Source organism: Aulonocara sp. 'chitande type north' Nkhata Bay, linkage group LG10 (assembly GCF_057382095.1).
Source record: "Aulonocara sp. 'chitande type north' Nkhata Bay isolate Kocher_YH1m ecotype deep benthic linkage group LG10, A_spYH_male_GT1.1, whole genome shotgun sequence".
Lineage (NCBI taxonomy): Eukaryota > Metazoa > Chordata > Actinopteri > Cichliformes > Cichlidae > Aulonocara > Aulonocara sp. 'chitande type north' Nkhata Bay.
In genome coordinates, this window is record NC_141353.1 from 10,442,495 (window position 1) to 10,467,380 (window position 24,886).

A 24,886-nucleotide genomic window follows, 5' to 3' on the forward strand; every position below is an offset into this window, starting at 1 on the left:
AAAATCAAGTATTTGTTTTATGTTGTAAAACAGCGCGATTATATCGTGTGTGTGTGTGTGCGCGTGTTTTCTCCCCTCCCTTCAGTTGCGTTATACATACACAATGTACATTGTGCGTGACCACAAAGCACATCTAATGTTTTGTTATCCCAAACTGAGCGAATTACAGACTAGTGCACTTCATATATATTTTTCGAACTACCTAATATACTTTGAAAAAAAACTTGGCGTTTTACAGTTGATCAGTGTTTAATATGAACTAAAGATTCTAGTGATCATGTGGTTTTTTTTTTTTTTTTTTAAAGTGAACTAGATTAAAATGTCAACATTTGGACAACCGAAGAGTGGGCGGACTCGTTCGTACCGTTTTCTTTTACGTCCTCAGAGCACACATAAAGACACAGGACCTGTGTCACTGACTTTCATTCGTCTTTGTTCGGTCAAAGAAACTATAACCATGAGTGGAAGGGGCAAGGGAGGCAAAGGACTCGGAAAGGGAGGCGCCAAGCGTCACCGTAAAGTTCTCCGCGATAACATCCAGGGAATCACCAAACCCGCCATCCGCCGTCTTGCTCGTCGTGGCGGAGTGAAGCGTATCTCGGGTCTGATCTACGAGGAGACTCGCGGTGTGCTGAAGGTGTTCCTGGAGAACGTGATCCGTGACGCCGTCACTTACACCGAGCACGCCAAGAGGAAGACCGTGACCGCCATGGACGTGGTGTACGCTCTGAAGAGACAGGGCCGCACTCTGTACGGCTTCGGCGGTTAAACTCATTCACACCAACTGAAAGAACTCAACGGCTCTTTTAAGAGCCACACACCTCCCTTTAAGAGCTTTGGTTGTAGATGTTGTACCCTTTGATTATATGGGTTTATGTTCTTTTGCTCTGGACATATATGCTGACATTTTAGATGGTGGAAGGCTTTATGTTACGATAACGCATGGCTCTATTAAATAAGAGCTCTTGTTTTAATTGGTGTTCAGAGCTATAATATGAAATCTGAGTAGGTGAATAAGGTAACTACACTGTTCTTTAATAGTGTCCGACTCTGGAGGTTATTCCTGGTTGTGAGGCAGGGTTCATCCTGGACTGGCGCTGCATCATTCCATGTTTGGCACTAATCACCACCTGCACTCATGTATATATCTATCTACTTAGCACTTTTAATTCTTATTCTCATATTTATTTTCAGGTCTATTTAAGCTTAATTTATAACAGTATGTTTGCACTGAAGCACCGCAGCAATTTCCTAATGTTGTAATGTAGTGTTTCTACACGGCTTCGAGAAAATGAGTGGACGCGGCAAAGGTGGAAAGTAATATCCGAGAACATGAGAGATACAGTGTGGCTTATCTCTGTCGGACGTCTCCCAGTAAGAGCTGTGGTTCTGTGGAGTTGCTTCGTTACCACTAAGAAATGCCCTATGGAGAATTGTGATGAAGACGAAACTCTTGATCATCTATTGATATCGTGTTACAGGACGGTTGAAATAAGAAGGAGGATGGAAAAACTAGGTTTTAATATTGAAAATAATATAAAATCAGTAAGATATGGTTTGTTTAAAGAAAAGATGAGTGAAAATAAAAGAAGATTGTTTTGGTTGGTGATGTGTATTATAAATGTCCACATATGGAAAACAAGAGCTAAATGTGTTATAGAACAAAAAATGATAAGTAGTTTCACCGTATGTAAAAACATTGTCACTGAATTGAGAAGAAGAAAAACGAGAGATATGAAATTAGGAAATGATTTGCCGTGGGAGCTTTTATTTTTGTAATATGTAAAATAAGATGTGAATAATTTGTGCATGGTGCTTGTATTATGTGTATTTGTAATTGTGAATTTGATATTTAAATAAAGTGATTAAAAAAAAAAAAAAAAAAAAAAAAGCAAAGGTGGCAAGGGTTATTAGTATTGTAACCATGCCCCCGTATGCCCCATTACCTTTTGCTTCAAACTTCAGCAATTTATGGGTGAGACTTAAATTCATCGGAGACGGGGATCCCCCGACCCGTGATTATGTTGCTGAAGAGCTGTTATTGCAAACATCTTGGCTGAATGTGCAGGACATATACTCTTTCATTGCTCTGCCCAATAAACGGGACTTTGAGCTGTGTTTCACCCAAGAGGCGCCCTTACGTCGCTTCTTGGAGATTTCTTTTTCCAACGCTTCACATCCGAAATGGAAAGACTGGCAAGTGGAGTCTTCTGTCCAGGTAGAGGTAATGACTCTTATTGTTAAATTCTGGACTGGAAGGATTCCAGACCAAGACATCGAGCTATATCTTAAAAGGTACTGCGAGATTCTTCAACCCCCAGTCAAGCCAGTAGATAAATTCGGATTCTGGTACGGAGTCCGAAAATACAAAGTTCGGATGCGTAGAGATGAAGCTGGGCATATAATCTCCATCCCTAATTCCATCTCGTTGGGCCCCTACAATGGCAGGATTATTTATCCTGGCCAATCGGCGAGGTGCTTTATCTGCCAAGGTCCAGACCATCAGGCGAGAGAATGCCCCACTATCAGATGTTGGAAATGTGGTGAGTTGGGCCACAAGGCTAACATTTGCCAAAACGAAAGTGAGTGCTCCCTCTGTGGTGCGAAAAGACACACTTTCTTTAAATGTCCCAAATCCTTTGCAAATATGACTAAAGCTTCCCAGCAGCCCTCCACGAGTGCTTATCGCACGGATTTTCCAACCACCTCAGCGCTGTCAGTAGCTTCAAATCCAGCCCCGCTACAGGAAAGGCCCACACATGGAAATGTGTCCTTGATAAATCCTTTGGCTGTCTCAGATGTTGCCTCAGGACAAGAACCAGGCAGTTGTAACACAACAAATCTTCCGGGAGTAACGGAGCCGCAGACACACAATAACAACATAAAGGAGGATTTGACGCCTTCAAGACAACCCGAAGAAATGGCAGTTGGAGGTGGAGAGGAACCAGGAGACCAATCCTTCTCACAGACCTCTGATGTGGAATGTGAGAGCGATGACGAGCGACGGAAAAGCGAGGATGAATATTCGTCAGAAAGCTACCTAAGTGCAAGTGATAGTGAAGAATCACCCATTTCGACTCCTGTGGAGATTTTTCCTACGGATGATCCTGCAGGACAAGATGATGTGGATCCACAAATAGGGATCTTTCTTAACAAACAGCATCCTGCGATGGAGGAATTGGTCAATGAAACAACGACAGGAGGAAGGAAAAGAAGTGTCTCGATGGCGTCTTATGGCAGAGATAAGAGAAAAGACGATCGATCCAGCCCTCCGCAAGGTAATGTTGAATCTACAATGTTCCCTCCCTCTACCGAATAACCTCCTACTACATAAATATGAGTATTCTTAAAATAATAACATGGAATGTTAGAGGGTTACAATCAGAAAGACTAAGGAAGAAGAAAGTGCTTTTTCTGCAAAAACTGGACTATGACATATTATGCCTACAAGAATTAAGATTGAAAACCAAGGAAGATGTTGAAGAACTGATTAAATTATGGGGTCCAAGCCACTCAGTAGTCTCAATAGGGGAAGATAGTGCAGACGGGGTGGGCTTTTTCTTCAAAAACACTCATGTGAACATCATAAAGAAAAGAGATATAATACCAGGACGGCTGTTACTTGTTGATTGCCAGTATGGTGGTCAAAAATTTCGGTTAATTAATGTGTATACCGCACCAGAAAGAACAAAGAAAATGCAATTGCTAAAGAAAATGAGACATTTGTTGGAATGTGGGTTTAATACTGTTCTATGTGGGGATTTTAATATGGTTACGGAAGAGAATGATAGGATTGCTAGTACGATCTTCAAAGAGTCCAGGGAAGGCAAATTACTTACACAAGTATGTAATGACGCATCTCTTAGGGATTTATATAGGATCTTAAACCCTCAGACAATTCATTTTACAAGGTTTGACTCATCCTCTAAAACTAGAATAGATAGGATTTATATATCTTCCGAGATTGTAGCTTTAAGATATAATGATTTCGTAACTGATTTCTCTGATCATAAGGTAGTCAGAGCTACGATTTTGTGTGGCACTGACCCCCCTTCCACTTATTGGAAATTAAATACGAGCTGTCTAAGTGACGGGGCACTAGTTTTGGAATTAAAGGTAGAAATTGTGAAAGTTTTGCAACTTAAACTCACAACATCTGATATACAACTGTGGGAGATACTGAAAGAACGGATGCGAAATTTTTTTAAATTTAAATGTAGAGAAATAAATTATGCAAAAAATATAAAGTATAACGAACAAGTAAATCAATACATATTGTTGAAGAATAAAAAATTTAGAAAAGAGGATGAAGAGAACCAGACTGAAGAACTTAGAGTTAGTATTGAAAAAGTAAATAATGAAATATTATTTAACATACAAAAAACAATGGGAGGTGATATAAATGGTAATAAAGATTATATGATTGGTGCTAACCAAAAGAAACGTAATAATGAGTTCATTTCTTCTATAAGAGATGAGGGAGGAAACTCCTTCGTAAAAGAAGTAGATAAAAGGCGAGTTATCAGAAGGCTATGTGCCCATATGTTCTCTCCGTTATCTACAAAAACAAGTGCAGTAAAATATTTGTTAAGTAAAATAGAGCCTCTGGACTCCATCCAATATACCTCACTTTTAGGAAATATTACTAAAGAGGAGGTAGAATGTGCGATCAGTCAGTTAAACATAAACAAAACCCCTGGTTTAGATGGGCTTCCGTCCGAATTTTATAAAATAGTTGTGAATGAAATATCCAAATTTTTAGCCACTGTTTTTAATGAAGGCATGCATGAGGGAACTTTGGGTGACTCCTTTTATAATGGATTAATGTGTTTGCTATATAAGAAAGGGGAAAGAGATAATATAAATAATTATAGACAATTGACAATAATGAATGTTGATTACAAAATATTTGCTAAAATAATTATGAATAGGTTTGAAGAGGTATTAGATAAAATTATAGAAAAAGAGCAAACATGTGCAATAAGAGGTCGTCTGATGTGGGATAATTTATGTACTCTGCGTGAAATAATTTACAGTAGAAAAGATACAGAATTTTTTTATTTTAAGTCTCGACCAAAGGAAAGCTTTTGATTACATCTCCCACTCTTATTTGTAGGAAGTAATGAAAGCATATAATATGCCTGAAACCTTCATCTCCATGATTAAAGTATTATATAAAAAATCCCTTGTCCAGATTAAAGTAAACGGAAGACTGACCGAACCCTTCCATGTCGAATGTGGAGTGAAACAAGGATGTCCTTTAAGCGCAGCCTTATATGTTCTAGCAATAAATCCGTTACTTAAAACAATCAATAGTGATAGCCGTTTTACTGGATACATCCTAAATGACACCTACAAGGTGACAGCCCTTGCTTATGCGGATGATGTCTCTGTAATTATTAAAGATCAAAAGGAGCTATCAATACTTAAGGATTTGCTAACAAAATACGAACAAGCTTCTGGTGCTAAGCTAAACCAGGAAAAGACCGAAGGAGTTTGGTTTGGACAAAACTTAAAAGAACCTGTAATTGATTTAAAAACTAACAAGGAGATGAAGATTTTAGGTATTTGGATTACTAAAAATGATCCATGTCTTTTGAATTGGAAAAAGAAAGATCGAAATAGAAAACGAAGTAGCTAAATGGGACAATAAAAATACAAACTATAAAGCGCGTGTGAATATTGTGAAAACACACGTAGTCTCAAAGATGTTGTTTCTGGCTACTGTCTTTCCCCCTCCTCACAAAACTGTTATTAAATTAAGTAAATTGTGTACCAAATTGATTTGGGGGACAAACCGCGAAGTAACACAGAGGAAATTAATGTATAAAGGAAAAGAAAATGGAGGATTAGGAGCGCCAGATCTTAGCATTATTTTGATGATTCCTTTTCTAAAAAATGTATATAGCGCATTTGAGCGAAGCACCCACTGGATCCAAGGGAAGGAATCTTTGTGGAAAAAAATGAAAGGGAGAGCCCGAACGGGAGTACCATACTTTAAACTTGTGTTTGGGGATCTTGTGGATCAGTGGAAATTGGATGACTTAAATCTTTTACAATTAAACTCAAAACAAATATATAATAAAATCAATCTAAAAAAAATGAAGGTATGATACAATATAAGGCTGTGGAAAAAGAAGAAAATCAGAAAATAGTTAAAAACATATATGACAAAGTAATATCCGAGAACATGAGAGATACAGTGTGGCTTATCTCTGTCGGACGTCTCCCAGTAAGAGCTGTGGTTCTGTGGAGTTGCTTCGTTACAACTAAGAAATGCCCTATGGAGAATTGTGATGAGGACGAAACTCTTGATCATCTATTGATATCGTGTTACAGGACGGTTGAAATAAGGAGGAGGATGGAAAAACTAGGTTTTAATATTGAAAATAATATAAAATCAGTAAGATATGGTTTGTTTAAAGAAAAGATGAGTGAAAATAAAAGAAGATTGTTTTGGTTGGTGATGTGTATTATAAATGTCCACATATGGAAAACAAGAGCTAAATGTGTTATAGAACAAAAAATGATAAGTAGTTTCACCGTATGTAAAAACATTGTCACTGAGCTGAGAAGAAGAAAAACGAGAGATATGAAATTAGGAAATGATTTGCCGTGGGAGCTTTTATTATTGTAATATGTAAAATAAGATGTGAATAATTTGTGCATGGCGCTTGTATTATGTGTATTTGTAATTGTGAATTTTGATATTTAAATAAAGTGATTTTTAAAAAAAAAAAAAAAAAGCAAAGGTGGCAAGGGTTATTAGTATTGTAACCATGCCCCCGTATGCCCCATTACCGTTTGCTTCAAACTTCAGCAATTTATGGGTGAGACTTAAATTCATCGGAGACGGGGATCCCCCGACCCGTGATTATGTTGCTGAAGAGCTGTTATTGCAAACATCTTGGCTGAATGTGCAGGACATATACTCTTTCATTGCTCTGCCCAATAAACGGGACTTTGAGCTGTGTTTCACCCAAGAGGCGCCCTTACGTCGCTTCTTGGAGATTTCTTTTTCCAACGCTTCACATCCGAAATGGAAAGACTGGCAAGTGGAGTCTTCTGTCCAGGTAGAGGTAATGACTCTTATTGTTAAATTCTGGACTGGAAGGATTCCAGACCAAGACATCGAGCTATATCTTAAAAGGTACTGCAAGATTCTTCAACCCCCAGTCAAGCCAGTAGATAAATTCGGATTCTGGTACGGAGTCCGAAAATACAAAGTTCGGATGCGTAGAGATGAAGCTGGACATATAATCTCCATCCCTAATTCCATCTCGTTGGGCCCCTACAATGGCAGGATTATTTATCCTGGCCAATCGGCGAGGTGCTTTATCTGCCAAGGTCCAGACCATCAGGCGAGAGAATGCCCCACTATCAGATGTTGGAAATGTGAGTTGGGCCACAAGGCTAACATTTGCCAAAACGAAAGTGAGTGCTCCCTCTGTGGTGCGAAAGGACACACTTTCTTTAAATGTTCCAAATCCTTTGCAAATATGACTAAAGCTTCCCAGCAGCCCTCCACGAGTGCTTTTCGCACGAACTTTCCAACCACCTCAGCGCTGTCAGTAGCTTCAAATCCAGCCCCGCTACAAGAAAGGCCCACACATGGAAATGTGTCCTTAATAAATCCATTGGCTGTCTCAGATGCTGCTTCAGGACAAGAACCAGGTAATTGTAACACAACAAATCTTCCGGGAGTAACGGAGCCGCAGACACACAATAACAACATAAAGGAGGATTTGACGCTTTCAAGACAACTCGAAGAAATGGCAGTTGGAGGTGGAGAGGAACCAGGAGACCAATCCTTCTCACAGACCTCTGATGTGGAATGTGAGAGCGATGACGAGCGACGGAAAAGCGAGGATGAATATTCGTCAGAAAGCTACCTAAGTGCAAGTGATAGTGAAGAATCACCCATTTCGACTCCTGTGGAGATTTCTCCTACGGATGATCCTGCAGGACAAGATGATGTGGATCCACAAATAGGGATCTTTCTTAACAAACAGCATCCTGCGATGAAGGAATTGGTCAATGAAACAACGACAGGAGGAAGGAAAAGTAGTGTCTCGATGGCGTCTTATGGCAGAGATAAGAGAAAAGACGATCGATCCAGCCCTCCGCAAGGTAATGTTGAATCTACAATGTTCCCTCCCTCTACCGAATAACCTCCTACTACATAAATATGAGTATTCTTAAAATAATAACATGGAATGTTAGAGGGTTACAATCAGAAAGACTAAGAAAAAGGAAAGTTGAAAATTTATCAAAGCTAAATTATGATATTCTCTGTCTACAAGAGATGAGACTGAAAAGTGACAATGATATATCTGCACTAACTCAAATGTGGTGTCCGGGGCACTCAATAATTTCAATCGGGGAGGATAGTGCAGATGGAGTTGGTATCTGTTTTAAAGACTCAAATGTGAATATAATAAAATGAAGAGACATTATCCCTGGAAGACTTCTTTTAGTTTTTTTTTTTTTTTTTTCTAAATGACATCAGAAACAGCAGTATGCGACATTACGTGATAGCAGAGCTTCAGTTCATCCTTTGTCATTTTTTTTTTTTTTTTTTTTAATAAATAGGACAGGGGGAATGAATGAGAGAAAGAGGGGGAGAGAAAGAAAGAAAACCAAAGGGGAGAAAAGACGGTGAGAAGGGGGGGGAAGAGAGAGAAAAAAAAAAGAACTCCTGGGTCACCTGTATGGAGAAAAAACAAACAAACAAAAAAAAAAACAAACAGAGGAGACAGCAAACAACAAAGAGCAACATAATAATAGAGAAAACAAAGCACCATCACAATAAACTAGCTAGTCATAGATATCAATATTTACTAAATAATAAACGATATTGTGCAGCACGCAAGATAGACAGCGCACAGTGTGCTTTGAGGCAGCAGCCAAGAAAGCTTTAGTCCGCGTCTGTGAATACCCATGTGTGCATACCTGTGTGGATCAGCATGCTTGCATTCCAAAGGTTTCTCCATGTAATGATCTGCTAGGGAGTGTGGGGGGGCCACAGCCCCGTCCTCCAGGGTGTGAAGCGGGTATGGAGGAGATCAAAACTCCAGACATCCAGAGGCCCCCAGAACACAAGAGACCATGGAAGACCAACAGAGGGGCAGCCGCGCCACTGTTCCAGTAAGAGCTGAGGAGAGTCCCAGATGAGGGCTCGCCCAGCAGCCGCGGAGCAGAAGTCAGGGGGAGTTGCAGTGACGCGCCCGTGAGCTCCGCCGGCCCCCAGCTGTGCCTGAGTGACCGAGCCCCAGGCCGAGAGGCCGGGGGCACCCCACCTCCAAAGGGGCCCGAGCGAGCCCCAGGCCCCAGGCCCCGACAAGCGGCCGCCAAGGAGTGAGCCGGTGTGTACCCGGACGCCCACCCCCAGACACAAAGAACCACCAACACACCGACACCTGAGGGAGTCCGCCACCGGCAGGGGAAGTGGTGGTGGGTGGAGATAGGCCTCCAAACCTTGGAGGGCCTGAGGTGTCCCCAGAGAGGTGGCGTCTGATACCCAACCTGACATATAGACACAGACATACAGGCACACACAGACACAAACATCCATTCCCACCCTCATGCTCTCTTATGCACTCACTCCACACTCAACCAACGTGGAGACAGACATAAAGAGACGCTGTACACACAATCACACTCCCCAAGCGTACTCTACAAACCGGGTCTAGGTACCCTTGCCCCTGGAGGGGGGAATTGCACCCAGACCCAGGTGGTGTTACCCTTTTCCCTGCGGTGGGGAGAGGCAGACCACCCCGACTCCGCAGCAGCAGGGAGGCCCCACACCCCAGACCGCAGTCGGATGGCCAACTCCTCCTACTAGCCCTCCCGCTCCAGCAGGCCGCAGAGAATGGGGGTGAGAGAAGACTCCAAACCTCCCTCCACCCGCTCATTGTAGTGTTGATGCATGTGTGTTCTAAGGTGCAATTAAAACCCAGGAGGGCATGGAGCTACCTGCCAAGGAGCAGCAGGTAAGCGCATAGTCCCTCCTGCTAGCCCTCAATGACTAAGTGTATTTAAAATTGAGAGGTGGGCAACGACGTCAGGGGTGAGGTGTACACCCTGATGGTGATTTGGACTCCGTGATTGTGCCCACCCCCAAGATCCTATATGTATGTGTAATGAGAGTGTGAATAATGTGAATGTCTAAGTTGTGGGATAAAATTGAGGCAGAGGCAGCCAGAAGGGGACGGGGGGGGGGGGGGGGGGGGGGGGGTAGCCTCCTCTGCACCCTGGTGACATACCCCCACTCCAAGGCCCTGCATGTGTGGGTGGTTGTGGAGGAGCGGGAAGAGGGAGGCAGCTGGAGATGGGGAGGGAAGGAAGGGAGGGGCAGGTAACCCCTCCCTGGGGCCAGCTCCCCCGCTGACCCCAGTAGGCACTCCCACCCTTCGCGACCCGCCAGGGAAGGGGGGCCCAGGCCCATCAGACCGGGGCCCAGTGCAGTAGCGCCCTCCGGCTCCACAGAGCCCTGGACAGTCCACCCAACCCCACCACAGAGAAAACTGCACCCACCCCACCATCCACACATCTTCCAGACTACATAAGACGGTAAACGCCCAGGCTGAGATCTTCCTCCACCTCTCCTGTATCTCCCCCTCCTGCAGAGAGTTCCTGAAGAGAAGAAAGCTCCTGCAAGATGTGACCATCCCCCCCACCAGTTGAAGAGCCCCCCAGGCGGCTCGACGCACCGGCGGCACCCTGCTCCAGGGCCGGGCCCCCATGCACCCACCCGCCCACAACCCCGGCAACACACCAACCAGGACCCAAGCCCCCGAGGCCCGGCCCGGGCCCCAGCCCAGAGACGGAGCGCCTTTTAGTTGACTGTTTTTATCATGGACAGAAGATGCGGATCATCAATGTTTATACTGCACCTGAAAGGACAAAGAAAATGAGGCTGTTAAAGAAAATGAAGCAGCTCTTGGAAGTGGGTTTTGATTTAATAATGTGTGGCGATTTTAATATTGTAACAGAGGAAAGTGATAGAGTGGCTACAACACCTTTTAAGGTCAATCGTGAAGGTAAATTTTTAGCGCAGGTTTGCGCAGATGCTTCCCTTAGAGATCTCTATAGAATATTACATCCCACAAAGATTCATTTTACTAGATTTGACACAAATGTCAAGACTAGAATAGATAGGATTTATATTTCTTCTTCAATACACGCCCTTAACTATGACACCTATATGACTGATCTATCTGATCATATGATTGTTAAAGCCACAATACAGTGTGGTCTTGACTATCCTAAAAGCTATTGGAAATCAAATACAGCGTGTTTGAGGAATCTGGCGCTAATACAAGAACTAAAATGTGAAATTAAAAAAATATTACAATTAAGAGTTCTGGTAAGTTCTGAGATAGAACTGTGGGATTTGCTTAAAAGCCGATTGAAAGATTTCTTCAAATTTAAATGTCGGGAGTTAAATCATGCCAAGAATATGAAATATAATGAAGATGTAAAAGCATATATAAGTTTAAAGTATAAAAAAAGAAACGAAGAAGAGGAACATCAGATGGATGAGTTGAAAAAAGAAATAGAATTGATAAATAAAGAATTATTATTTAATATGCAGATAACAGCAGGGTGTGATGAAAACGGAAACACTGACTTTGCGATTGTCACTGGTCAGAGGAGACGTGGTAGCAACTTTATCCCCTCTATTAGAGATGGAAGTGGAAAATTAACCGCCAATGAGAGCGAGAAAAGATACGTTGTCAGAGAACAATGCCTTTCCATGTTTTCTACATTACCTTCAGACAGTAATGCTTTACGATCATTGTTAAGTGTTATTGAACCTCTTGAACCTTCTGTTTTTGATTCACTCCTTGGGGCGATAAGAAAAGAAGAGGTTGCAGCTGCTATCGAGCAACTGAATAACAATAAAACTCCAGGTTTAGATGGTCTCCCAGCTGAGTTCTACAAGTTGGGTATAGCAGAAGTAAATGAACTTTTAACCTCAGCTTTGAATTCAGGGCTTGAAAAAGGAGTATTATGTGAGTCTTTCTATTTTGGCCTGATGTGTTTATTATATAAAAAAGGTGATAAAAGTGATATAAATAATTATAGACAATTAACAATAATGAATGTTGATTATAAAATATTAGCTAAAATAATAATGAATAGACTAGAAGATATATTAGATAAAATTATTGTGAGGGAACAGACATGTGCTATAAAAGGTCGCCAGATGTGGGATAATCTGTCCACCCTGGTGTGTATTTAAATGAACATTTAACATTTAACGAAAAAGACTGCTGAAATTTCAAGACAGGCACAGCCTGAGAAAACAAAATAAGATACAAGCGACATGGACGAGGAACTGCAAAGTAATGATAAGACTAAATGGCAATCCCGAAGAAGCGAAAGTTGTGATGATAAGAGAACTCAAAGACTTAGAGCAATATAAATAATCAGGAATCTGCTATGGAATCTATTGGAAAAGTGACGATTGGATAATGAACAATGGGTATGGAAAGTGTTTCTGGCCTTATGGCTCAAAAACAATGGAAACAACAACAACAACAAAAACACATAAATGACAAGTTTGGACACAGATTATAGGTTTCCATTCGGAGATATTGAAGAGGAAGACTTTGATTATGAAAAGGACTGTCAAGGTGGTTATTTTGCCACACACGCTGAGAAAACGAACTTCAAAACGTTTAACTATGCAGAGCACAACATGCATGACCCTGAAAGTAACATTGACCCAGATACCCACTTCTACAGTAACACCAATAATACTTGTGAGTACTATACAGATGACCAATTCAATGTGAATATTAAAATGGCAAATGCATTGTCGGTCATACATTTCAATAGTAGAAGCCTGTATAAAATATTTCTAAAATTACAGAATGTTTAAGTAAGTTAAAAAAAGTTTAACATAATTGCAATATCAGAAACATGGCTCGATAATGAGAAAGTTAGTGAAATGGGACTGGAAGGATACGAATTATTTACAATGAACAGGGTGAATAAAAAAGGAGGCGGTGTTGCTTTATATGTAGATAAAGTTTTGAAATGTAGTCTGATTGAATGCATGTCAAGCACCATAGATAACATATTGGAATGTGTCACTATTGAAATTCATGTTGAAAAAGCTAACAATATAATTATAAGTTGCATCTATAGGACACCAGGTTCATGCCTTGAGATATTCAATGAAAAACTTGCTGCTATGTTTAGCAACCTAAATGATAAAAAAGTGCAAATAATTTGTGGTGATTTTAATATAGATTTGCTAAACCCAAATGGACATCAGAAAACAACAGATTTCATAAATACAATGTATAGTAACTCCCTTTTCCCTGTAATTATAAAACCAAGTAGAATAACAATTGATACAGCTACATTGATAGATAATATATTCACAAATAAAATTGACCATGAAATAGTAGGTGGACTTCTTATAACTGATATAAGCGATCATCTTCCTGTTTTTGCAATTTTTCAAAATTATTTTGGGATTAAAACTAAACAAAAGAATCAAATATTTGATATGATACGACATAGAACAACAAGAGCCATTGCTGCCCTCCAGGTGGACTTAAAGGAACACAATTGGAATGAGGTTTTTGCAAATGAAGATTCAAATAGTGCGTATGATGCATTCTTATCAACTGTAATTTCACTATATGAAAAACACTGTCCTTTAATGAAAATCACTAGAAAGCATCACAGATCAAATAAGCCATGGATCACAAAGGGGATAGAAGATGCATGTAAAAAGAAAAATAATCTATATAAGAGATTCATAAAACAGAGGACAAAAGATGCTGAAATAAAGTACAAGTTATATAAAAATAGATTAGTAAATATTATAAGAACAAGTAAGAAAGAATATTACCACAAATTATTGGAGCAAAGTAGAAGTAACACACAAGAAACATGGAGGATATTAAACAGTATAATCAAAAAGGGCTCAAAAAATAAGAATTATCCAGATTATTTTAAAAAAGATAAAGATATTGTGCTTGATAAAACTAAAGACATTGCAAATGAATTTAATGATTTCTTTGTAAATATTGGCTTTAATTTAGCAAAAGAAATTCCAGAGTCAAGAAATAATAACGACCTAAATAAACATATTACTCAGAATGTGTCCTCCATGTTTATTGGTGCTGTAACTCATAGAGAAATAATTAACATTGTGAAGACATTTAAAAATAAAAAGTCCACTGACTGTTTTGGTATTGACATGATATTAGTTAAAAGTATTATAGAATATATAGTGCAACCTTTCACATACATTTGTAATCTGTCCTTTCAAACTGGTGTGTTTCCCTCACAAATGAAAATAGCAAAAGTTATTCCAATCCATAAAAACGGAGAGAGATGTCAGTTTACCAATTATAGGCCAATATCACTACTCCCACAGTTCTCAAAAATTTTAGAAAAGTTATTTGTTAATAGACTTGATAAATATATTGAGAAGCATAATCTCCTAAGTGATAACCAATATGGCTTTAGAGTGAAAAGGTCCACTTCAATGGCAGTGATGGAACTTGTTGAAGGGATATCTAATGCAATAGATAATAAGGAATATACTGTTGGTGTTTTTATAGACTTAAAAAAGGCGTTTGATACAATTGATCTATATTAATGAATAAACTAGAGAGATATGGCATAAGAGGGATAGCATACAAGTGGATGAAAAGTTATCTGGATGAAAGATATCAATATGCCGAATTCAATAATGTAAAATCTAAGCAGTTGAAGGTAACTTGTGGTGTTCCTCAGGGCTCTGTGCTGGGCCCTAAATTATTTATATTATATATAAATGACATATGTAGTGTTTCCAAACTGTTAAAATGTGTATTGTTTGCTGATGATACCACTCTGTACTGCTCATGTAAAAACTTAGAACAGCTTCTGACTACAGCGGAAAAGGAGTTAAATATATTAAAAAACTGGTTTGATGTAAATAAGTTATCATTAAATATAAAGAAAACAAAATTGATTATTTTTGGCACTAGACAAATGAAAAATGTATCTAAAATAAGGGTTAATGGAATTGAAATTGAAAGAGTGTACGAAAATAAATTTCTTGGAGTGATAATTGATGATAAGCTGAGTTGGAAGTCTCATATAAACCACGTGAAAACAAAAATGTCAAAAACCATTGCTATTCTCTATAAAACAAAGCATGTCCTAAACAAAAAAACATTATACACACTTTATTGTACTCTGTTGCTTCCATATATGACTTACTGTCTGGAGATGTGGGCTAATGCATATAAAACGAACACTCTTCATATTTTCAAGTTACAAAAAAGAGCTATAAGAATTATAAACCAATCAAACTATATAGAACCAACTAACATTTTGTTTATTAATCTGAATACCCTGAAATTTTATGATTTAGTTGAATATAAAATGGCACAGATAATGTATAAAGCACAAAATAACTTGCTTTGCCCCAGTACTCAGAAGCTGTTCAAAGTCAGAGAGAGTCAATATGACTTAAGGGGAACAGATTTCTTTAAAAAAAAAAAAAAAAAAAAACAAGATAAGGACAAATATAAAGCAGAGATGTGTTTCTGTTAGAGGAGGTAACCTGTGGAATAGTTCTGACAGGGATTTAAAAAGGTGTAGTTCATTTTCCTTGTTTAAAAACATGTTTAAAAATAGAGTAATAGAAAAATATATAAATCAAGAATGAAAAGAGCAAAAAGGAGAAAAAAAACCAACCCTCTTGATTCTTTTGCTTTGATGTAGTTACTTATCTAAGGTGGAAAGTTTTTTTTTTTTTTTTTTTGTTTGGTTTTTGCTTTGTTTTATTATTTTCTTCAAGCCCTGTGTACAGGAGCTGCATACAAAAAGATATTTTGTGAAAAGGGTTGGCGTAATAAGCAAATGCTTCAGCCAATACCTTTTGATTAGCCTTGTCTCATGCTTTCTTTCTTTATGGTAGATTTTTGTTCTGTTTTCACTGTTTGTTTGTTTTTTTTTTCCCCACTGTTTTCACTGAGATTTGAATTTGAATGCTAATCAATAAAATCAAAATCAAATCAAATCAGGTAATATACTCCAGAAGAGACTGACTTTTTTTATTCTTGGCTTAGATCAAAAGAAAGCATTTGATTATCTTTCTCATTCGTATATATGGGCAGTTATGAAAGCCTATGGGATGCCGGATGGTTTCATCGCCATGGTAAAATTGTTATATAAAAAAATCCATCATACAAGTTAAGGTAAATGGAAGTTTGACCGAACAATTCCATGCTTCCTGTGGAGTGAAACAGGGATGCCCACTAAGCGCTGCTTTCTATGTTTTAGCCATCAATCCCTTATTGAAACTAATTAATAAAGACACTAATATTAAAGGTTACTGTTTTAATGATGGCTATAGAGTGACTTATGCCGACGATGTTACAGTTATTATTAGGAACCAGGATGAGTTGGACAGGTTGTTTTTTCACCTCAAACAATATGAATTGGCATCAGGGGCTAAATTAAACCCAGAAAAAACAGAAGGCGTGTGGTTTGGTTCCTCACTACAAAAGCCGAAAATAAACATACAAGTAAATGACGAAATGAAAGTGTTGGGAATTTGGATCAACAAAGGGGACCCCTGTTTGTCAAACTGGTCTAAAAAGGAATGTGAAATTAAAGAAGAAGTTGCTAAGTGGGAAAATAAAAATACTAACTATAAAGCGCGAGTAAATATAGTTAAAACCCATATAGTATCTAAACTTCTCTTCCTTGCCATGGTTTTTCCTCCTCAGAAATCACTTTTACTTTTAAACAAATTGTGTGTTAAATTAATATGGGGAACAAACCGTGAGGTAACGAAACGAACCTTAATGTATAAAGGCAAAGAGTGTGGTGGATTGGGTGCGCCAGATCTCCGTATCACTTTGAGAATTCCTTTTATTAAAAATGTTTTTAGCGCTCTTAATAGGGGAACTCCGTGGATTAGAGGTAACGAAGTACAATGGGGAAAACTAAAAGGTAGGGCTAGATCCAATATACCTTATTATAAGCTCCTTTTTGGTGACACTACGGAACAGTGGAAAGACTTGAGCATTAACTGGACACAAGTATGCACTAAACAAGTATACAATATAATTAATAGTAAAAATAAAGGACAGATAAAATATAAGGGCGTGGGCGTAGAAGAATACCTGTTAGTAGTTAAAAATATATATATGACAAATTAATCTCTGAAAATATGAGAGATACGGTGTGGTTGATTTCTGTTGGACGTCTCCCCGTTAGAGCGGTGGTGCAGTGGAGCTGTTATGTTACCACCAAAGAATGTCCAATGCCACGATGTGTCGAAGATGAAACCCTTGAACATTTACTGTTATCCTGTTATAGAACAGTAGAAATCAGACAACAGATGACTAAAATGGGTTTTGAAATTGATAACATACAAGCTATAAAATATGGTCTGTTTAAAGAAAAAAAATGACAGTAAAAGACTCCTCTTTTGGCTTATTATGTGTGTCATTAACACCCACATTTGGAAAACTAGAGCCAAGGTGGTCATTGAGCAAAAAATGATAGATAGTGTTGCTGTGTGCAAAAATATCCTTACAGACCTGAGAAGGACTTTAGAACAAAAGAAGAAGGAGCTAGTACGGGTGCAGCGACAGGCAGTGCCTCAGCCGGCCTGGACACTGGAGCAGGGACCAGGTGGACCTCAGCCTCCCCCACCCGAAGCACTGAAACAGGTGCAGGGGAATGCTGGGCCTGAGCTGCACTGGGAGCAGGAACACAACGGGGTGAAGGAGCAGGCTCAGCAAACAGACTCATCTAAAAATGCTTGTTAGCTTCCTACCACCACCACGTCTAGCAGTCTCAGTCTTTGATTTAACAGTTTTCAGTCTCAGACTTTATGTGGCCAGGTTTAGAAAAAAAAACAGACTTGGCAAAAGTGGGCTTTAGCTTATTTCCACCACGATGAACAGTATTAGGACTAAAAATCTCAGAGGAATGCATATTGTCATTAACTAGCTCGTGAGGCGCTAACCAAAACTGGCCTTCCAATCCAAATCATCATCGCGAGAAGAGATCCCGAAGGTGTCTGAGGTGAGATTATAGTCCTTTCTGTTTATTGGCTCAGGAGTGTGGGCAAGGTAGTCATTTCAACTCACCACCACAAGTTGCTCAGAATTGTCCATATGACGGTGGCGTGGGCGCCGCTTTCCTCGGGAGGAGCAACGCTGTGGCTCCAGCAAGAAATGTGTGTCTGAAGTTAAACGAAGACCTCCCACTTGTAGTGTAGGTAGCACAAGTGCAGGCGAAGCAGCATGGCAACTCTGGGGACCCCCCCAGAGCTAAACGAGTCCCATGAAAAAATGTGCCCGTAGTCGGGGGTGAGCCATGGCCTCCACCGGAGCTCCTCCTCTAGCTGGGAGAGAGCTACCTGCCGGCGCTTGTGCAGTTCAACATCTGCTGGGTCCATGTTCTGGTCGCAATCTTCTGTCAAGTGTCGCTGTGTGCAGGCAGGAGTAGTGGACCCAAAGTGCAGACTCACAGCAGGCAAAAGTGTACTTCAAACTGAGCTTTTATTGCTGGATGGCAAAACATAACAGAAATGCAAATAAACTTATAAACAAGCAGGCAGCCCACACAGCATAAATGAGGGTAGATCATGACACCGACAAACTGAAACACAGGGCTTAAATACACAGAGGGAGCAATCAGGGAATGGACAACAGGAGGGAAACACAGCTGGGGCAAATCAGGCCTAACGAAACTGGGGAAGCAAAACCAGATACATTAACATGAGACATGGACCTTCAAAATAAAACAGGAAACATAACACAGACTGAACTTACAGACACAGACTCACAGGCAGGCACTACAACAGAGGGAACAGAGACGTGGGACCAGGGCAGACACAGACACTGACTGGACACGGGGATATAGCAGACAGGGGAGACAGCAACTAAGGATTACACAGAGACATAAACCATAAGACATGACTCTAACAAAGAAACCAAAGACTAGAAATGATAAATAATATAATAAACTCAAAAACCCTGGGTCAACGACCCAGGCATCCTAACATTAACCCTCGGTTAATGTGGTGATAGTACTATGAGCGGGGGCCCTGGGTACGTCACTTAATTTTACTGGTAAACAGGAGAAACAATAATTAACCAGTTTTAACCTTTGTACTTAGAAGTTTTAATATTGGTGGTGCCTCCACTCAGTGGAAACAGTGAGTTCTGTTTAGATAAATCCATTATTCTTAGTGAAGATTAATGTGTTAAGCCCCTTTTCACTTTTTAGTAACCGTTACCACTTATAAACTCTGTAAATAATAATTATGACACAACACAAAACTTTAAATTCAAAATGTAAAATTTAGTCAAATAAAATATGATTTAAATAAAATAAATACAATATTTCAAGTTCTAAACTGTTTCCTTACAATTAAATTGGGTGTTTTTTTCTTCACAACTCACATTCAATGTTTTAGAAAACGCATTTATCCAAATTACTCCCCTTTAAGTTCCGTTCAAATTTGTAACCTTTGTGAGCTCATATACTGAAACCGTTGCAGACCTGGTCGTTGCTTGGGCTCGTTGGGATCAGAAAACACATAAATGGCTGCTTCACTTGTTAAACAAGCAGAAAATAAAATGCCCTTGCTCAAGTCTACTCACAAATCCTTTGGGCTAACTGCGAAGGCAAGTTGAGGGGCAGGCTCGGTCTGTGACCATGCGGCCTCCACTCGGCAACGTGGTTGGAATTAGCTGCATGGCCGGGTTGCTGAGGACACTCGGACGAAACCACGGAAATCCTATCCACAGCAGAAGGGTCCAGAGAATTCCTCTCGGTCCATCATCACAGGGTAAAACAGTCCATAACAGGAACGTAGACTCTGCATCCACGGCTATTGTTGAACTATTCTCCCGTTAGCTCTGGTATACAACCTCCTCCGCTAATGTGCAGCTGCCGACTCTCACCAGCTTAGTTAGTGTTGTTTTTTTTTTTTCTTTCGCCTCACTTAGATCACACCTTACTTACATCTGATTGAACAATAGGTTTACATCAACCAATGGGATAAAAGAAAATATAAGATTGACAACCCAAAATTTACTTGTAAAACAACTTGCAGCAAATATGCCAAGTTGATCAATTACTGATTCCACTTCCTCTCTTTTAATTTCCCCAACCAAGGTTTCATAAATAACAGAATTTAATGGTTCAACCTCACTTAGAAGATTGTTAACAGCGTCACTGTTTGTAACTATGGGTGAAAACATCTCTGAACAATAGTCCCTAATAACTTGTCTTTTCCCTTCTTCTTTAAAAACTGACTTTCCATGTTTGTCCTTAATTGAGACAATGAAATCATTTCCACGTTTCTTTTGATTATTTAGAATCATATAGTTGTTATTCCCATAAAATTCAGTACATCTCAAGATATTAAATAAAACTTCTCTATTGACTCGATCAGTACTCTCCTTAAGAGATATCATTTGATTTTCCTCCTCTCCTTGTTTCTCCTTCTTATTTCTTATATATATATATATATATATATATCTACTTACTTCTTCATTGTATTTCATATTCTTAGCATGATTTAATTCTCTCGCTTTAAATATAAAAAATTTACACATGCGTCGTTCAAGAAGTTCCCGAAGTTCCCGAAGTTCCAAGAAAGAGGCAGTAAAAATCTTACGATGTAATATTTTCTTAATTTCAGATTTAACTTCAGACACAAGCAGCCCGTCTGCTAACAAAGATGTATTCAGTTTCCAATAGTTCAAAAATTCATGGGAGCAACAGGAAATTTGAACCAACAATTTACTTTCTCGCCGCGATTCTCTAAACTCAACATTGGATATCCTGTCAGTCGCTTCAGTAACAATATTAAAATCTCCACATAAAATAATATTAAAACCAATCTCTAACAAATACATTTTTTTCAGCAATTGCATCTTTTTCGTTCGATCGGGTGCATTATATACATTAATAAAACGCAGCTTTTGCCTGTAATAACAGCAATCAACAAGGAGGAGTCGTCCCGTTATTATGTTTCTACTTTTGATCATATTCACTGTATCTTTTTTGAAGAAAATATCCACTCTGTCAAGCTGTCTTCCCCTATTGATATTATTGAATGGCCAGGGTTCCACACTTTATTTAATTCATTTATATCCGTATGTGTTTTTAATCTCATCTCTTGAAGGCACAAAGCTTCTCTCTCTTGAGCAGTCACGGGGGCGTCTGTTGCTTGGGAAGGTTCCTCCAAAGAAGGAAAAACCAAAGTGTCTGAGGGTCGAGGTTGTTGGGAGGATTTCAGTATGTTAACAAAGGACTTGGGGCATTTAAAGAAAGTGTGCCCTTTCACACCACAGAGGGAGCATTCACTTTCATTATGACAGTCTTTAGCCTTATGACCCAAATCACCACATTTCCAACATTTAATTGTTGGGCATTCTCTCGCCTGGTGATCTGGATATTGGCAAGTGAAACACCTCACTGTTTGGGCAGGGTAGATAATCCTGCCATTATAGGGGCCCCGAATTTGTCAACTGGCTTGAGTCACCACTTCTACCTGGACAGAAGACTCCACCTGTCAGTTAGTGATGTGCGATACCAGTGCATCCCAGAAACGACACAGAAAATCAGAAAGTCAAACATAACTTTTAAAACCACCAGTATAGGCTCATGAGGCCCTGATGGTAAAAAACTACATTTCTGCAAAGTGACGTCACTTCCGGTTTCGGGCAGGTCATGGCGGACATGCGATAGTTCGCGCTGATGGACGTAGGAAGTGTTACAAGCAGCTGATCGGATCGGCAAAGCGTGTTTCTGGAATATTATGTTCTTGTTGCTGCAAGTGCTTTTTATGCAGTTTTTGCAAAGCTATATGTGGAAGGAAACCGTGACCGAGGACAAGCTGATGGCATAAGATCTAAGTACAACTCCTCCGGTTTCATATGCAAAAAAATTTTTTGCGCTAGCTTACGTGGTTGCAGAGCTACCGGGATTTAAAAATAGTTGCGCAAAACGGAGCGTGCTGCTCGTGCTAATAATGCAGAATTATTATATACAAATAAAAAAACCTGAAGTTGTGTGCTATTTCAACACGTAATTTAACATGTCATTTAACATTTATCTTTCCTTGACATTTCAACAAAAACATTTGACAGTACCACTTTCCCTTATTCAGAGGTTTTTGTTTAGGAACAACAGCATACTTACAGTTTTCCCTTTAGGTCTGCTCTGTTTTTTGCTCACAACCTCTCCTGCTTTTGAAAAGATTCTCTCTGCAGGTACAGAAGAAGCAACGATTCCTAGGTGTCTCACAGCAAGTCTGCTTAGGGATGGGAAGGTTTGTTCATGCTCTTGCCACCAAACCAATGGATCCTTATCTCCTTATTTACTGGCATAATTCAATGAGTACATCACTGGAAGCTGACCACTGATGTTGGCTTGACACAACCTGCATGTCAAAATCTGTCCATATCCCTCCTTTTGTTGCAGCTAGACCTGCGGTTGGAGGACTCGGGATAGACCCTGAAGTAGAAGGCCCTGCGGCAGAGCTAACAGTAGGTGTTGAGCTTACAGTTAGAGTGGGAGCAGACTGTCCTCTCTGATAGACTTCTTGCATTTCAGTGTGGAGATGTGTGTTTTGACTGATCCAGAAATGTACTTGCAGCTAGACAGTGAATGCTCTCAATACCCCTGAATCTGCGCTGGCATTGCTGTGCCAGTTGTGTGGAAAAAGCGCTGCCCTGATGTTCACAGGCTGCTACAGCCCTGTGAATGAGTGACACAAGTGGAATAACTTTGGAGACTGAAACATGTTTTTCAGATGAAACCTCCTGTGTTACTTCTTCAAACAGCCGTAGTGCATCAACTGTTTCCTTGATCAGCGATAATTCTCCCACATTTAAGCACAATACATTCTTCCCTAAAAGGCAGAGGGCTGTGGTCATGGCTTCATTTTTCTCACAGAGCCGCTCCAACATGTAAAAGACAGAGTTCCAGCGGGTATCTACTGACTGAATTAGCTTGTGCTCTGCCACTTTCAACTGTTGCTGACTATCCTTGAGCTTCTCTGTAGTCTTTGTGCTGTGGTGAAAAAAGGACACGATCGCACGGCATTTTTCCAGCACCTGCACCACTTCTGGGACAGCTTTTACACTGTCCTTTACAACTAAATTCAGTGTGTGTGCAAAACATGGAAGATGCCTCCATCCAGCTTTGTGCACTACAGGAACCATATTTGCACCATTGTCTGTGACAACTGCAACCACCTTCTCAGTTATGCCCCATTCTTCTGTGATTTGCTTAATTGCTGAGGTGATATTATCTGCTGTATGCTGCCCATGGAAGGAGTTTCCAGGACAAATTCTCTCATTTGCCAGTTTTCAATGAGATGGCATGTTACAGTCAAATAGGCCTCTGTGGACACTGAGGTCCACATATCAGTGGTGAGAACAACACTGGAAGCATTTTGCAAATATGCTCTTACTTTGCCTTTACATTCATCAAACAAATTTACAAGATGAGTCTCAGTCAGTGGTTTTCCTCCTGGGAGTTTATATTTTGAGTCAAGAGCTCTCAAAAATCCCTGGAAACCTTGGTCCTCAACTATGGACAGAGGCTGGAGGTCCTTCACAATCATCGCTACAAGGCATCTAGTGAGTGTTGCTGCTCTTGGGGAATCATCTACATAAAAAGTAAAATACAAAGGACAAAACAAAAGATGGGGTATACTGTACTGAATTTTTAATCTTTTTAGAATCATCTATGTATGCAGTCTGACAAAATAGCCCAAGGGGAAAGGAATTGATAGTTTACATATACTTTTAAATAGAATGCTGTGTTAATGAAATTGTCAGTATAATACACAATTAAAGGAATAAATAAGTTCGTCAATACCTGCATTTTAAAATATTCAAATAACTATCAGTCAAAAAAATTAAACTGAGTGAAAATAATAATAAAACTAATACATAATAATAGTATCTATAAAATGTTTCTCTTATGTATGAAATAATCTTCAACTGAATTTTTATGTTTTAAAGACTACAATTCCTGTTTTACTGCAAGTACTCTGTATATTTTAATGCGACCTAGCCTATGTACCCTACATTTTCCTCCTCTGTACCTGGATAGTGCCTGCCTGCAGCACTAAAGGACTCCGCGAGAGACGTCTGTCTCGCCCTAGCAGCACCTTCTCCTCTCCTCCTCTTCGGTTCGCCTCAACATGAGCTCATCATATTCTGTGTTATGATTAATTCTGGGGTGTTTTACGAGGTTAGTGGTGTTGCCACAACACCTCACTGTCTTCCCACATACATCACATACTGCGTCTTGGCTGTTTGTGGAGGTAAAATATGTCCACACATGGCTTCGCTTGCGGTCGGCCATTGTTTTGAGTGTGCATGGCTGCACGCCAAGGGTCTGCGACACATTTATACAGCCGTATTTCACAGATGACTATGAAAGGCGGAAGAGGAAATAGTTCCTTACAATTTCGACGATCCCAGTGGTATAATTTCATTCCATTATGTTCCTATTAATGATAAAATATACATTTACGCAGAATTTATAAAATATCGATATTTTAATACGAGAATCGATTCTAGAACATAATTAACTGGTATTGGAGGAATCGATATTTCAATATCAATCTGCACACCACTACTGCCAGTCTTTCCATTTTGGGTGCGATGCGTTGGAAAGTGATATCTCCAGGAAGCGACGTAAAGGCGCCTCTTGGGTAAAGCACAGCTCAAAGTCCTGTTTATTAGGCAGAGCAATGAAGGAATAAATGTCTTGTACATTCACCCATGTTGTTTGTAGAAGTAACTCTTCAGCAACATAATCACGGGACGGAGGATCCCCGTTTCCGATGTATTTAAGTCTCACCCATAAA

The 24,886-nt window shown here is 39.7% G+C and overlaps 3 protein-coding genes across 3 annotated transcripts in view; all 3 read left to right on the forward strand.

Annotated features, from left to right (window-relative positions):
- The window catches only part of LOC147320301 (histone H2B 1/2), a 575-nt gene extending 571 nt beyond the window's left edge, over positions 1–4 (forward strand). The window contains exon 1 of the mRNA XM_086308193.1: positions 1–4. This exon is cut by the window's left edge and continues 571 nt beyond it. The gene's annotated coding sequence lies outside the window, so the exon portion shown is untranslated.
- A 315-nt stretch (positions 5–319) lies between these two features.
- Positions 320–1,692, forward strand: LOC147320302 (histone H4-like). Its single transcript, XM_086308187.1, has one exon. It carries the CDS (start codon positions 320–322, stop codon positions 767–769), a length of 450 nt encoding a protein of 149 aa, XP_086164313.1. The 3' UTR covers positions 770–1,692.
- A 114-nt stretch (positions 1,693–1,806) lies between these two features.
- On the forward strand, positions 1,807–17,804 carry LOC147320303 (uncharacterized). The gene is made up of 3 exons (XM_086307623.1): positions 1,807–3,318; positions 6,821–8,130; positions 17,572–17,804. The coding sequence occupies exons 1-3, from the start codon at positions 1,925–1,927 to the stop codon at positions 17,802–17,804; spliced, it is 2,937 nt and encodes a 978-aa protein (XP_086163749.1). The 5' UTR covers positions 1,807–1,924.
- Positions 17,805–24,886: the final 7,082 nt, after the last annotated feature.